General features: G+C 44.3%; 1 protein-coding gene across 1 annotated transcript in view; it reads left to right on the plus strand.

Annotated features, from left to right (window-relative positions):
- COL27A1 (collagen type XXVII alpha 1 chain) overlaps positions 1–12,897 on the plus strand; it is a 214,215-nt gene that overhangs the window by 152,962 nt on the left and 48,356 nt on the right. The window contains exons 34-37 of the mRNA XM_075060695.1: positions 631–684; positions 3,332–3,385; positions 4,782–4,835; positions 8,698–8,805. Of these exons, the coding sequence (XP_074916796.1) occupies positions 631–684; positions 3,332–3,385; positions 4,782–4,835; positions 8,698–8,805 (270 nt within the window). The remainder of the gene's footprint in view (positions 1–630; positions 685–3,331; positions 3,386–4,781; positions 4,836–8,697; positions 8,806–12,897) is intronic.

Below are 12,897 nucleotides of genomic sequence, written 5' to 3' on the forward strand. Positions count from 1 at the left end.
AGCTATTTCTGTAGGGGAATCAGCTCCACCTGTATAAGGTTCCTTAATAATGATATAATTGCATCCACATTGGGAGCTGACCATAACTGGAATAGTTACACTAGTACAAAAACTGGGCATATACCAGGCCTTGGAATCTGAGTTAAAGACAGAACCAAGTGATAGATAAGGGGTCAGAGAAGGGAAAATATTAAGTGGTTGAAGTTATTTGGGACCCATTGTGTTAATGTCTTTATTTAACCCTTTTATGCTGATTTTAAGTATTTTGTGCTCTTTCGTTCGTTCCTTTTTTTCTTTTAACTGGCGTGGGGTAGAGATCCGCACTGGGAACCCAAAGCCTGGAGGAATTCGAGTGAGGGAGTTAGAGCGAGGCTGCCTGGCAAACAGGGGCAGAGAGTTCGGTGCAGGCTTGGGGAAGGGAAAGAAAGGCGTAAGAGAAAACAAAGGCCCTTGTGGGAGCGGGACACAGAGAGGTTCTTGGCCTTTTCTTTGGCTCTGTGTACCAAGCCAGCTCCAGGGAGGTAATTACGTTGCGACCAGGGCTCCTCTGTCCCCAAAGTGCTCTGGTAAAGGAATTTCCTCTTTGATCTTGCTCTGCACGATGTAACAATGGCCTTTTCCCCTCCCCAGGGACCTCCTGGCTCAATGGGACAACCTGGCCTTCCAGGTGAACCTGGCATGAAGGTAAGAAAAACCCTTAATGCAAGTTCTCTGTCAGAGTGGAGAGACAACAGAAACTTTTGTTCCTATCAAGAGTCTGCTTTTACACCGGAGTCCCAGAGGACCCTGGCAGTGCTCCTGAATAAGGTATCCTGTGAGGAGACTGGGAGCAGTCTGCCTAGTTACAATGGGCAAGGTCAGACAGCTAAAGATAGATACTATAGATAGGTGTATTCAGGGAGGGGACCAGCTGGGTAACCCCACACCAGCTGCTCTTTACATGTTTCTCAGCCACAGAGCTCTCTAGTGACACAGTTCAGGGGAGGAGAACACTTCCCCTTTGGTTATGCAATTCCAGTGCCTCAAGTTCCCTGTGTGGGCCGCTAGAGATCTCAGGTAAAGAGGCTCAAATGCAGGAAGCTTCAGCCTCTGTTTTGGGCATGCAGGGAAACAAAGGAAGGGAAAGTATGACTTGAGAGCCCAAGAAAGGGACTCAGTAAAAACCAAGCTAGATCTACATAATCCAGTCGCCGAATTGCAGGCAGGAGCTGGGCTGAGGCATTGATACAAAACCTGCAAGTGACCCAGAGTCGGGATGTAACCGAGTCTGGAAACAAGAACTGTCTCTGTATGGGAGAACCCAGGAATATAAATGCCTTAAAACAAGCCCTCCCCTCCGGGGTTCCCAATGCTGGGCTTAAGATGATGAGTGTCTGAAATGGGGGCTGGATTCTGCTAATGCTGATATGGAATGTTCTCTCTTTTTTCAAAAAAATAAAAATAAAAATTACTGCTCTGCAAGAATTTAAATATAGCCCCTCCATGCCCACACATCAATTAACTAGCTGTCATTTTTAATCAATACAGCACAAGGCACAGTGCCAGGTGCAGTGTCACAGAGCTGTGAATGCACCTTCTCTCCTGGATGAAGAGGAGCATCATTTTTCTCTCTTTATTTGAATAAGATCTCTCTACAAGTTTTCCATTCTCCATTTAAGTTTCGAAGGGTTGCCACTGTGTCAGGGAGCTTTGAACAGCCTGCGTTTTGGGATTAAATGCTATTTCCTCTTTGCCAGTCTTCCCCCACTCCCATTCCTCGCCAGGGTTTTCTTTGCCAAACCTTTTGACACATCACTTGAGCGACTGTGTCTTTGGAGTCCTGGTACTCCTCTAACATTTCAGCTATGCCGCCTCTGCCTGCCACTCAGCTCCCTAATTACCTTGCCCAGGAACAGAATACCATTGATCCGCTCAGGTTGCCGGCACTCCCCACTGCAGGATTTACAGGAGCAGCTCTTCTACGGCTCCCATCACAAGCAGGAAGGCGGGCGGTGCATGTATTCTCTAGACAAGCTGCCTCAGCCGAGCCAGGCTGATTAGGAGCATTGGCTGAGCTTGAATGTATTGTCTGAAATGGTGGTTCCTGAAAGCGGGCTTTTGAACGCCTGGAGAATATCCTAGCACCTGACCCAGGGAAGGAAGGAGAGCAGCATGCTGATAATGCAGAGATGCTAACAGCTCCCACTTAGCCACTTTCAGTGCAATGTGTCCTTGCATTAGTTCAGAGCTTGAGAGATTCTGGTTGTTCTCTCTCCAGCGATGGAGGTATTCAAATGTTCTAGGAATCTCCAAGCAGTAGTTGCTCCCTTGGTAAACATTCAAGGACTCTCTGAGCAGTCATTGCATACAGTTATATAATCTAAAGCTGTAGAGTGGCAAAGGAGGAGCACACCACTAGGATACAGTTGCAGCCTTGGCCAAAATTTCTTACACCTTCCATATTCCTTACTGTTGTGGTTGAATGCTGGCCTCCCCAGAAGCAGCTGTATCTCAGTGGGGTCATGAGCGTTTATAGCTCAAAAATGACTGTAGTGAAAGGCATCCTGTAAACATAATACTATGTCACTGGCAGCAATATCAATTTTTAACTTTTAGAACAGTGCTTGGAGTTTGAGTTAGGTGAATGGGCCAGGGAAGGAAATGAACATTTCCTGCACATTGCTCATTGCAAAACAGACAAATTGATCTGGATCTAATGTCCTACAGCTGGAAACTGCATCCTCCTTATACTTAGCACTTCACCAACATATATCAACATAACTGCCAGCTCCAATACTATGTCCAGTTCGCTCCTTTCTATGCTGTCCATAATCTAGATATTGCTCAGCACCCCTCAGTCATGCCAAAGATCGTATTGCTGTTTGCTGGGATGTGTCCGCTCTCCTTCTCATCACTCCAGCTGCACCATTTTTTATGAGCACTACTATGCCCTGGGTTCTGGTGGTGTTGCTTTCCCAATAAGATAGCATGACATCATTTCCTGCTCTAAGGTGCACGGCTAATTCCCTTTGGTTCAGTCTTTGCAAGCATCCACCACTGATTTTTGACACCTGCAAGTCACTGCTGATTCTTTGGCCTATTGCATATCAGTCAGATTCACCCTGAAAAGGTGCATGCCCTCTTAAAGCTTGCTGTTGGGGTGATGCTCGGTACCTAATTAATCTCTGGGTGCGAGGATGGTTCTGAGACAGACATCCATGTTTGAACAGGACCAGATAAAGGAAGAGTCAACATGCAGGAAGAAATGAGGGGGAGAGGAAGGGGAGAAATCATCTTCATCCTATGCATTGAACACTGTCACCAGCTTGAGTCTGTGCCTCTGTGTTTTTAGGGTGATCTTGGACAGCTGGGGGTCCCAGGAGAAAAAGGCCTCATTGGTCAAAGAGTAAGTAGAGTTAACTTCATACTGGAGTCCTCTTCATTATGTGTATGTGGATGGCTAAGCAGATAACTGTGGCTTCTCGACCAAACTGGGTGTATAAATGGACAATGCACTGCTCCCTCAGCGTGGAGAGGGTAAACTTCCAGCCTTTGGAATGACCATTGTGTATCTGCAGTGACTGAGCGGATAGCAGCCTTGGGCAGCCGATCATGGATTCGGGACTTCTGAGCCCGTGGACGTGTGGTCGTGGCATGGCAGGAGGGTGAATGTGGTACTGTAAAAGGAAGGATAGCCCTGGGGTTAAGGCACTATACTGGACTCAGGAGCTCTGGGTTCAATTCCCAGCTTGGCTATGCGCTTAGTTGGGCATTTAATCCTTCTGTGTCTCAGATCCTGGTCTGCAAAATGGGGAAAATACTAACCTCCGTTCCAAGGGTGTGGTGAGCATAAGTTCATCAGTGGGCAGGAGTTACTCTGATACCACAGTGACAGGGGCCGGATAAGGATTGAGATCAGTTGCCTGTTTGAGAGATGCCCAGATGAAACCGAAAGATCACAAAGGACTTTTTTTTGAGCAGGGTAGAGGATTAGCCCAATCTCCTGGCCATTTAGTCTCACAATAAAACCAGATAGCTGCATGTGAGCTACCAATGAGCCCCACTTGCCCACAGGGTGATGACACGACTGGACATGCTACTTTGCAAAGTGTTTTAAAGTTCCTTTCAGTATGAATATGAAAGTGGCTGTGTAAAAACAAGCCTATTCTGTTCACAAGTTCTTCACGACTTGAGTATGTGTAACCTAGAAGTGGCAGGAAAAGACTCTCGCTGAAGGCCAGCATTAACAAGGAAAACACTGGGTACAGTATGCATAAGTGGGGAAGGAGCCAAAGCTGGGATGAATGCAGAGACTGAACCAGAAGTGTGTTTCTTGTCTCTTGATCTCCAGACTGAGGTCAGTTGTTAAGAGCAATATGGAGATGCCCAAGGTTGCATGAACACAGAGACTGAATTCCCTGCTTCGCCCAGGGGAGAGAGGACTTCCCGTGGGTCAGAGTTGGGGACTGTTGAAGGAAAGCCTGGAACAGAATGAAGAAAGGAGTTGTTCTCTCACTCCAGTGGGGGCTTGTTCCTCTTGATCAATTTTGAGATACCAAGCAGGATGGGGCAACTTCATAGCCTAGTCCTAAAAGACGGTGATATAAACGAAGCATATTGGCTCACGTGTGGCAGTATAGATCTCCACCCTACACCAAGAATATCAGCACTGGAAACCCTCAACATTCAGCTCACATTGTTGCAAGGGGAAATCACTCCTCCTTTGAAGGGTGTTAGCTGCAAAAAGCATGAGAGAAGGGGAAGAGAGAGTCCTAAGTCTGTTTGTCTATCTCTTTTTGCAGGGAGAGCCAGGCCTGGTAGGGGACAGCGGCCCATTTGGGCCTGACGGAGTTAAGGTAAAGGTTCTGTGTGGTTTTTTGTTGGGTAGGTTTTCCTCTCACAAATTTAGCCACTTTCAGACCATGCTCCTTCCCCATCTGCAGACAGACAAGGGAAGTAAGTACTGTCACACAAGCTACCCTGGTCATCTGACCCCAGACCCCTTTCCCGTCCCCTATGTTCAACAATCCTCTGCCCTACCCCACACAGTGGCTACAGTAGGAGGAACAATCCCAACATTATCCTGGGGATTCTCAGGCAGTATCTCTCATCTCTTTGTATCAATTTCCAGGTTGCTTTTGCTGCTTAGTGGCCCCATGTGACACATTCCCCACTTCCAGCTTAGGGTTTGTATCAATGAGCTGTAACCTCCTTGGTCCAAGAACTCCGGAGCTTGTCATTGTATCTCCCCAATCAGATGCCTTTCTCTCAGACTGAGTATCTGTTCAGCTGGTAGTGGGAACTAGTTCCCAATGCCATGTGCACTCCAGGCTCTGCTTATCCTGGAAGCTGTAAGGATCACCTCTGTAGATACCTTTAGCAAAGCTTGAGACTAACCATGGCTTCTTGCAGCACATTAACTACATGGTAGCATAATGCTCTGCTGTCTAACTAGGCTTTTCTGTATTGTGCCCTCTTTTCATCCACCCCACGTGGGGTGGTAAACAGTCTCCACAACATTTCTGGCTGCCACCAGCTCCTTCCATCCCTCCCTCCCTCTCCCCTTCTGCACAGACTTACCTGCAATCCAGACTGTGGGAAGTAAACCACACCTTCTTCCGTTGCCATCCAACCTGAGGTGGGAAGAAATGTAAAGAGGTTTTTTATTTCTTCCGTTAGAGATGTCGTCTTGAGCCAGAAGTCAACTGGGTCTTGAAAAAACCTTTTATGCTTCTTGTTTGGTCAAAGATTCCAGTAGCTCCATAGCAGTCTTAGGAATCTACCAGGGCATCGCCTTTGCCTCCTTTAAACCCCGACATGCTCTTGCATAAGCAATCCTTAAACCTGCATCCTTCACTGCCCCTTTCAAGTGGATGCTTCATAGAATCATAGACTTTAAGGTCAGAAGGGACCATTATGATCAACCATCAGACCATCATAGTGCTTCTCTAGCCTCTAGCTTTTCTTCCCCTTTGATATAGTTTTCATTTAACCATTCCTGAACTATGGTAGCATTTGTGTCGTACACACGAATACAATGGCTCTTTGTCCCCTTCCAGTGGCTAGGACACATAAAGAGGTTTATGAGTCTGCTGAATTACTGATCCTTTAGCTTAAGCAGTAGAGGCTCTGCTCCTAGCTCCAGAGATCCCAGATTCAGTCCCCAAAAATGTACTAACCTGGAGCACCATTACATTTGTATTACAATAGGATTGGGATCCCATTGTGGGCTGGGTGCTATCGCAAACACACATTAAAAGAACTGCCCTGCAAAACTATTTACAAAGTTTATCCTAACTGCAGGCAAGAACCTGAGAATCCCCCATAGAGTAAGTTAGATCTGTGCTATGTTCAGTACTTTTCATCTCAAACACCTCCGTGCTGATGCTGTTGTCTCTAGAGCCTGAACAAAGCAGTTACAGCTGGACAGTGGGTGTGGGTGACATTTTTGCCTGTACTCTTTCTTGCTGTATTATACATGGTATCTGACCACACATCTGCCTCACACTAAATTGTTCCCTTCTTGACTCCTTTTCCATAATTTTTCCTTTCAGTCCAGAAAGGTTCTTTGCTTCCTCGTGTTCACACAATGTCCTCTTTACTCTCAACAATAGCATCTCCATGGGGAACAGGTTCAACACTTGCTTTTTTCTGTTAGTGGGTTTCTTCACATCTCTTGTTGCTGGGGCATAGCCCATAATTCGTCAGTTTGCCAATGCTCTCTTCTGTCCAAAAATATGTCTTCCACTTCTATGAATCTAAGTGACAATGAAAGCTCCTTCCTACTTTAAATATTCTTTCCTAGTTCCAGCTCTTTCCCCCTTTCTAGAAATAGAGCTACCGGCAGCCGACAGCATTTTAAGCACCATTACATGGCCAGATTTTATCAGATCTACCTGGCGTGGCATTTAAAACACCACCTGCCACTGGTGCCTTATGTGAACTAGGGCTCTAATTACTGCAACCATTGGTAGAGCTGAACTTGCAGTAGCAACACTTGGGAAACTTGGAATGGTGTCTCTAGCCTCTGTTTGCCAGAAGCTGGGATTGGGTGACAGGGCATGGATCACTTGATGATAACCTGTCTGTTCATTCCCTTTGGGGCACCTGCCATTGGCCACTGTTAGAGGCCAGGATACTGGGCTTGATGGACCTTTGGTCTGACCCAGTGTGACCATTCTTATGTTCTTATGATTGGAATAAAGTCTACTATAGGAAAAGCCTAATAGCATAAAGTTCTCTCTCTTTTTTGGCATTTCCTTTTGGTTCTTCAGTTACACAGCAATCAATTGTACAGTTTACCTAATGAAAACAGCAAGCCAGAAGGACTGATTTTTCAAGTCCATGTGCTGTCAGACCAAACCTGTATAAAGCCTTGTTTGCAAGAGATCCTTCAGGTTTCAAATCTCTAGCTGCATTCTTGGTGTACCTCAGGAATTTCTTACAGATCTCTATGAAGGTCCCATTCTTCTTCAAAAACTAGTGGTCAACAACTTATTTTGTTGTTTTCAGTTTCTATAGATTCAATTCTTCCTTCCTTACAGATTTTCACCAGTCTGAAATTCCACAGGCAGATCTACAATTGTTCCAAAGCCTTCAACAGCCTCACAGCCCATATCACTATTTGCGAGTCCAGTAACAAGTCATTCCCCCCCCATTTCCTGGCGGGACCCCCAAATCCTTATTCATTGTTGCATTGCATCATTTCTCTTGCTGTTCCAAATCTGCAACCTTACTTTTGGATTGCAATCCCGATTTCTATCCTTGTGTAGCTTGTCTGTCTGCACAGGCCAACAGTTTCATGCCACGGAAAGTAAAACTGGCCAATCCCACAACAGAGTCTTGTGGTTTATTGCTTCATTCTAGTTAAACTATTTGCTGTGCTTCGTTATTTTTGTTTATCATTGGACGTCAGATCAAACAGTCCTTCCTTATATGATTTTCTTGTGCCATCACTTGCTGCTTCATCTCCAAGTGGTCTTGAACACTTCCAATTCTTCCCAACCTAAATGTTTCTCTGGATAATGGAACTGTTGCTATTCACTGCACAAATATTTGTTTAACCAGAAAATGTAATAGGCATGATTCTGCTTTTACTAATGCAAGTGTACATCAGGAGCAACTCTACCAAGGTCAGTTGGGTTACATGAGTGTAAAACTGCTGTGAGAGCAGAACTGGGCCCTTTTTATTGTGCCTATAAAACACTATGCACCAATTGTGAGAATGGCAACTTGATGCAAGTTTTTGCCTCTAGCGCTATAACTGCTGATCTTTCATGGGGGTAAGAAGCTGCTGCTCTGCAGTGTGTTAATTCGGGGCCTGGGGTGCTTCCCACAGCCTCTTCTGACAGCCTTGTCAAAATACCCCTTCTAGGGCTTATAAATGAGTCAAAAGACTCTCTCTTTCAGATCTCAGCTGATATGAGGCAGAAGTATCCCAGACCCAGGAGTTTCCATGTGGGAGATTCCTGCTCAGTTCATTGTGGGAGAAGCAAAAAGTTCAAACCATCCTCTCTTGTGGCTGAGGTCCTATCTCTCTGGCTAAGGGAGTTTTTTAAAATAACCTGTTGCATTAAATGTCAAGTACTTTTATGATTCAGCTTCCTTCTGTCTTCTTGCTTTCAGCCTCTGATCCTCCCTTTTCTTTCTTCAAGAGTCATACACAATGATCTATGCTTTGTTGGTATTGAAAAGCAAACATACTCCACTCTTCTGCAGGGAGACAAAGGAGAGCAAGGCCCAGAAGGAGAGAGAGGAGAAAAAGGCACCGAAGGATTGAAGGGAAAAGAAGGGCCTTCTGGATATCCCGGAATCACAGGTGTCCGAGTGAGTTTGAGAAACCAGTTTGCCTGTCTTTGCCTGCCTGCCTGTCCTCGTGTTTCTTTCCAACAAGATGATTAATGTTCCTCCCCAACAAATTGCACTTGGTTCAATTGGTACATCTCAAGTAGTGAATTGTCCTTGGAATAAGTATTAGGCCAGCAGTCATTTCTGCACACTGGTGATATGTTTTTCATGCGTTGGGTTTTGAATCTGCAATAATGTCCCTTTCCAAACTGAGTGGTGAAAAACATTTGTGCAGGCAATCACTCTAAACATTTGTGCATGAAATGATTGCCATCTTGGTCATCAGTGGGGACTGAACCTAGGACCTGCCAGCGCTACAAATATGATCCTCTATAACTTGAGCTAAAGAACTGAAATCAGTGGGAGGCTATTCAGTGGGATTTGGATGAGGCACTAAGCAGCTGTATCTGACAACATGTCCTTTGTGGATCAGATTGTGTGTGGGATCAGATGTATAGTGTGTACTAAGCAGTAGGTTACAAATGTACATGTTTAAGGGACAATCCTCTCTTCTGATAACCAGGAGCAGATCACTGCTGATTTATTAGAATCAGTTACCATGCTTGCATTGTAGGTAATCTGAAAAAACAGGCTTCAGGCGGGACTCTTGTAATCAAGAGAGCAAGAGAAAACCCACATTGTATGTTTTCAGGCCTCTGCGCTTTTAAGCCCAACAGGAAATAAACACTTGATTTCTTTTAGAAAGACAACTATGAGGAGTGTCCCATCTTCATAGCCTGAAGGTGATAGTCAATTGCTGTATATGCAGTACAGTTGCAACAGGACACAGCACACACATTGCAGCGAAGTCTATCAACAGCGAAGGAGTTATGACTGGAATTTCATCATAATATGCTAAATTAGTACCTAGAAAGGATCAAGCACTATTTGAGAAGAAAGTTGCCATGAAATGTAATGGGATTTTCTATGGAACGTCCCATTGTCACTGTTTAGGGAAGGAAGTTTCCTTAAATATAAGGTGACCCAAAACTCTTAAAGTGTGTTAATATTGCAACTCTGGCACACAGGGGAGGAGTTAGGTCAATGGGTAGGGTGCAAGCCTGGGATTTGCAACCCAGGGTCATTTCTCTCCTCTGTCATAGACTTTCTGGGCAAGTTAATCAGCATATGTCTACACTCCAAAAAAAAATATATATATCCTGCAGCAGCAAGTCAGAGTCGGGTCAACCGACCCAGGCTTGTGGGGCTTGCACTATGGGGCTAATAGCAGTAGCTTTGATGTTCCTGTTGGGCTTGGAGCCTGGGCTCTGAGATGCCTCCCTTGCCAGATTTCAGAAACCCAGCATAAAACAGCTCAGAGGCTGCATGTTGGTTTCAGCTGATTTGTAACTTGTTTAAAATGCAAGGGGGGGGCGTTGTCAACCAGACTCATAGTTAGTGAACTTTTCAGAGATAAAAGTCCTTTTGGGGAGCAGCAACTTCTGAATTCTTTCCTTAAAAAGAGAGCCCAGCCCTTCTCAGTAATACTGTAGTTCCCAGTTGGTCTCTCTTGCTTAAACATAATGTAAATCTGGCTCTTTATGTGGCCAGAAAGTATATTTCATAGTGTTGGATCCATCACTCACCACGCCTCTCTACTGAGCTGGGACTCCTGTAGGTATGTGATCATGTTCTTAGCTGTGGAAAGAATTGAGGGCTGAGTATCTGAAGACTGTTCCTGTAATCGCTCCATAAGAGGATAAGAGGAAACTGTGGAGTCAGGTATCTATGATCTTGGTTGGCTGCTATCTTAACAGCTGTTGAAACATGTTCTCCTTTCTCCTTCTATGTTTGAGGCAGGCTAAAATAGCAGCAGGAAGCCTATTGTTGCACGGGGTGGGGAAGGAAAGCAGGAATAGCCTGGATTTATGTTAATATTTTGCATTGAGGTTGGGGGTTGGGCATTCTGTTGACTGGAAACTAGAAATATTGGCTTAATACCATGTTGTTATACAGCACCATAAATATGCTGGATGCTTTACAGAAAAATAAGGCCACAGCCCTGCCCCAAAGAGCTTGCAGTCTAAACCGCTGATCTACAACAGATCCCTGCATCCACACTGAGCTCACTGCAGGAGTGGGTCCTGTGGGCTCCATCCTGTGACCCCGACTCATCTAAGTAGTCTCAGGGCCAGGGTACTGTAAATCCACTGGCTACTAAGTTAAGACACAACCTGACAAGGGATGGTAAAAAATATTGCAGCACCCTTTGCAGCTGTGTGCAGGCACTGCTTATTGTTTAACTTTGCTTATTGCCTGCTGTGCTCTGTATTTTTGGCAGGTTTACTTTGTTTATATTGTGCATGCTTAAGAACCAACAACAAATCACACAGGCTGTGTTAAGTTCTGCAGTATAACATATAGAATATAGCAGATTCCAGAGCTTGTTTTTTTTGCCAAGTTGTGCCTGGGAACATGGTGCCTTTTTCTGTTTATTTGGGGAGAGGGGTTTGGTTGGTTGGAGTTTTTAGGGTTTTGTTGTTGTTGTTTTAAGTCTGATACTGCCAAAGTGCCTGCTCAGGATCACTTTCTTTTGATTTGTTTATTAAGAACACTATATCGCCTTCTAATATATTTAATACACATTTCTGATAGCCTGATCTTTTAAAACCACATGGCTTTGTAACTAGCCCAAACTAAGCCCCAGATATGAAATCTCTCTTTGCCAGATTCTTGGCCCTTTCTGATTGCATAGGCTGATATTCCTGCACCCAATGGGGTAAGGTTAAAAATGGAGGCTCTCTGATGGACGGGAGAGCAGTTTTTCTTTTGCAACTTTATGTGCAAGCCTTTTGTATTAACTTACCACACAGAAAATATATAGATACTATTAAGAGCCTCCTCAGCTCTCTGCCAAAATACTGTTTACAGAGCCAGAAATGTAAGTCACCAGAGAGAACTGTGGTCCAACTTCAAATCCTCTGCTTGAAAGGGGGAAATATAAACAGATCGCCCTTCCACTAGGGGCAAGATGTGACAAAAGCCACCTAAGCCACAGCCAGCTAAAGAGTACTGGAATCAAAAGACATTTGAAGGTTCTTATATAAAACCAATGAAAATTCCATCAGGAAAAGCTAACATAGGGGCAAATCCTGAGTCCTGGCTCAGGCAAATGATCCCTGACAATTCCTTGAGAATTTTGCCTGCACAAGGGCTGGATAAAAATTGAGTGAGATCCTCCAGATTTGGCCCATCTGCAGCATCATTTCATCCATATTTATCAAATAAGCTTTCTGGGTGGGGTGGGGGGAGAAAGTGTGTGTAATATACACACATCTATACACACTATTTGTGGTGTATTGTATAAACATATTGCAGGGGGCGAGTATGTTGCATGTATGAAGAGTGTGTATACATAACACACATGCACAAACATCCTTATGTGTATATAATACGTGGTACGTATTGTATATGCATAGTGGGTATCCTCATTAATGTTCTAGATGTATGTTGTTAAAGAAATCTTCATCCACAGCTGCTGCATCTTCAGCAGGATTCTACTGGGTTGTCAGGCAGTCGTTCCAACAATGTTTCAGCTCCATTGCAGTTCATAGCTTTCATCCACAGTCTCCCATTTGGCCAGATTGAGAACTGTAACTTCAGCATCAAAGGTTACAAAAAATTCCAACAATCTTAGGTTTCATTTAGACAAATGGGGAGTTTTTCACTCCCCTTTCTCTTAATGAAAGAGATCCAGGAAGAAATTAGGATCAGACCCTTACTCATGTTACTTGTGCCAGAAACTTGACACAGCTGGGACTGGGCACTCTTTAAACTTTATCTGATATTAGTGGTAGTTGGTTCAGATGTAATGTCTAATATAACTAAGTGACAAAATGCATCAGTAGCTCCTGCTTCCAGATAACTTTCTTTCAGACAATCAGTACATATATTTTGATTTTTAGCTTGATTTGTAAAAGAACTCAACATTTCTATTTAACAAGCATTCTCGAGCAAATTTAGAAAATAAGGTTACTTGCTGTTACCAGTGATCTGTTATTGATTTGTTTATTTTTAACCCATATTAAAAAGTTTGTGCATGAATTCAGCCTTCCTCCCCACACACGCTGT

This window comes from Chelonoidis abingdonii, chromosome 24, assembly GCF_003597395.2.
Source record: "Chelonoidis abingdonii isolate Lonesome George chromosome 24, CheloAbing_2.0, whole genome shotgun sequence".
Lineage (NCBI taxonomy): Eukaryota > Metazoa > Chordata > Testudines > Testudinidae > Chelonoidis > Chelonoidis abingdonii.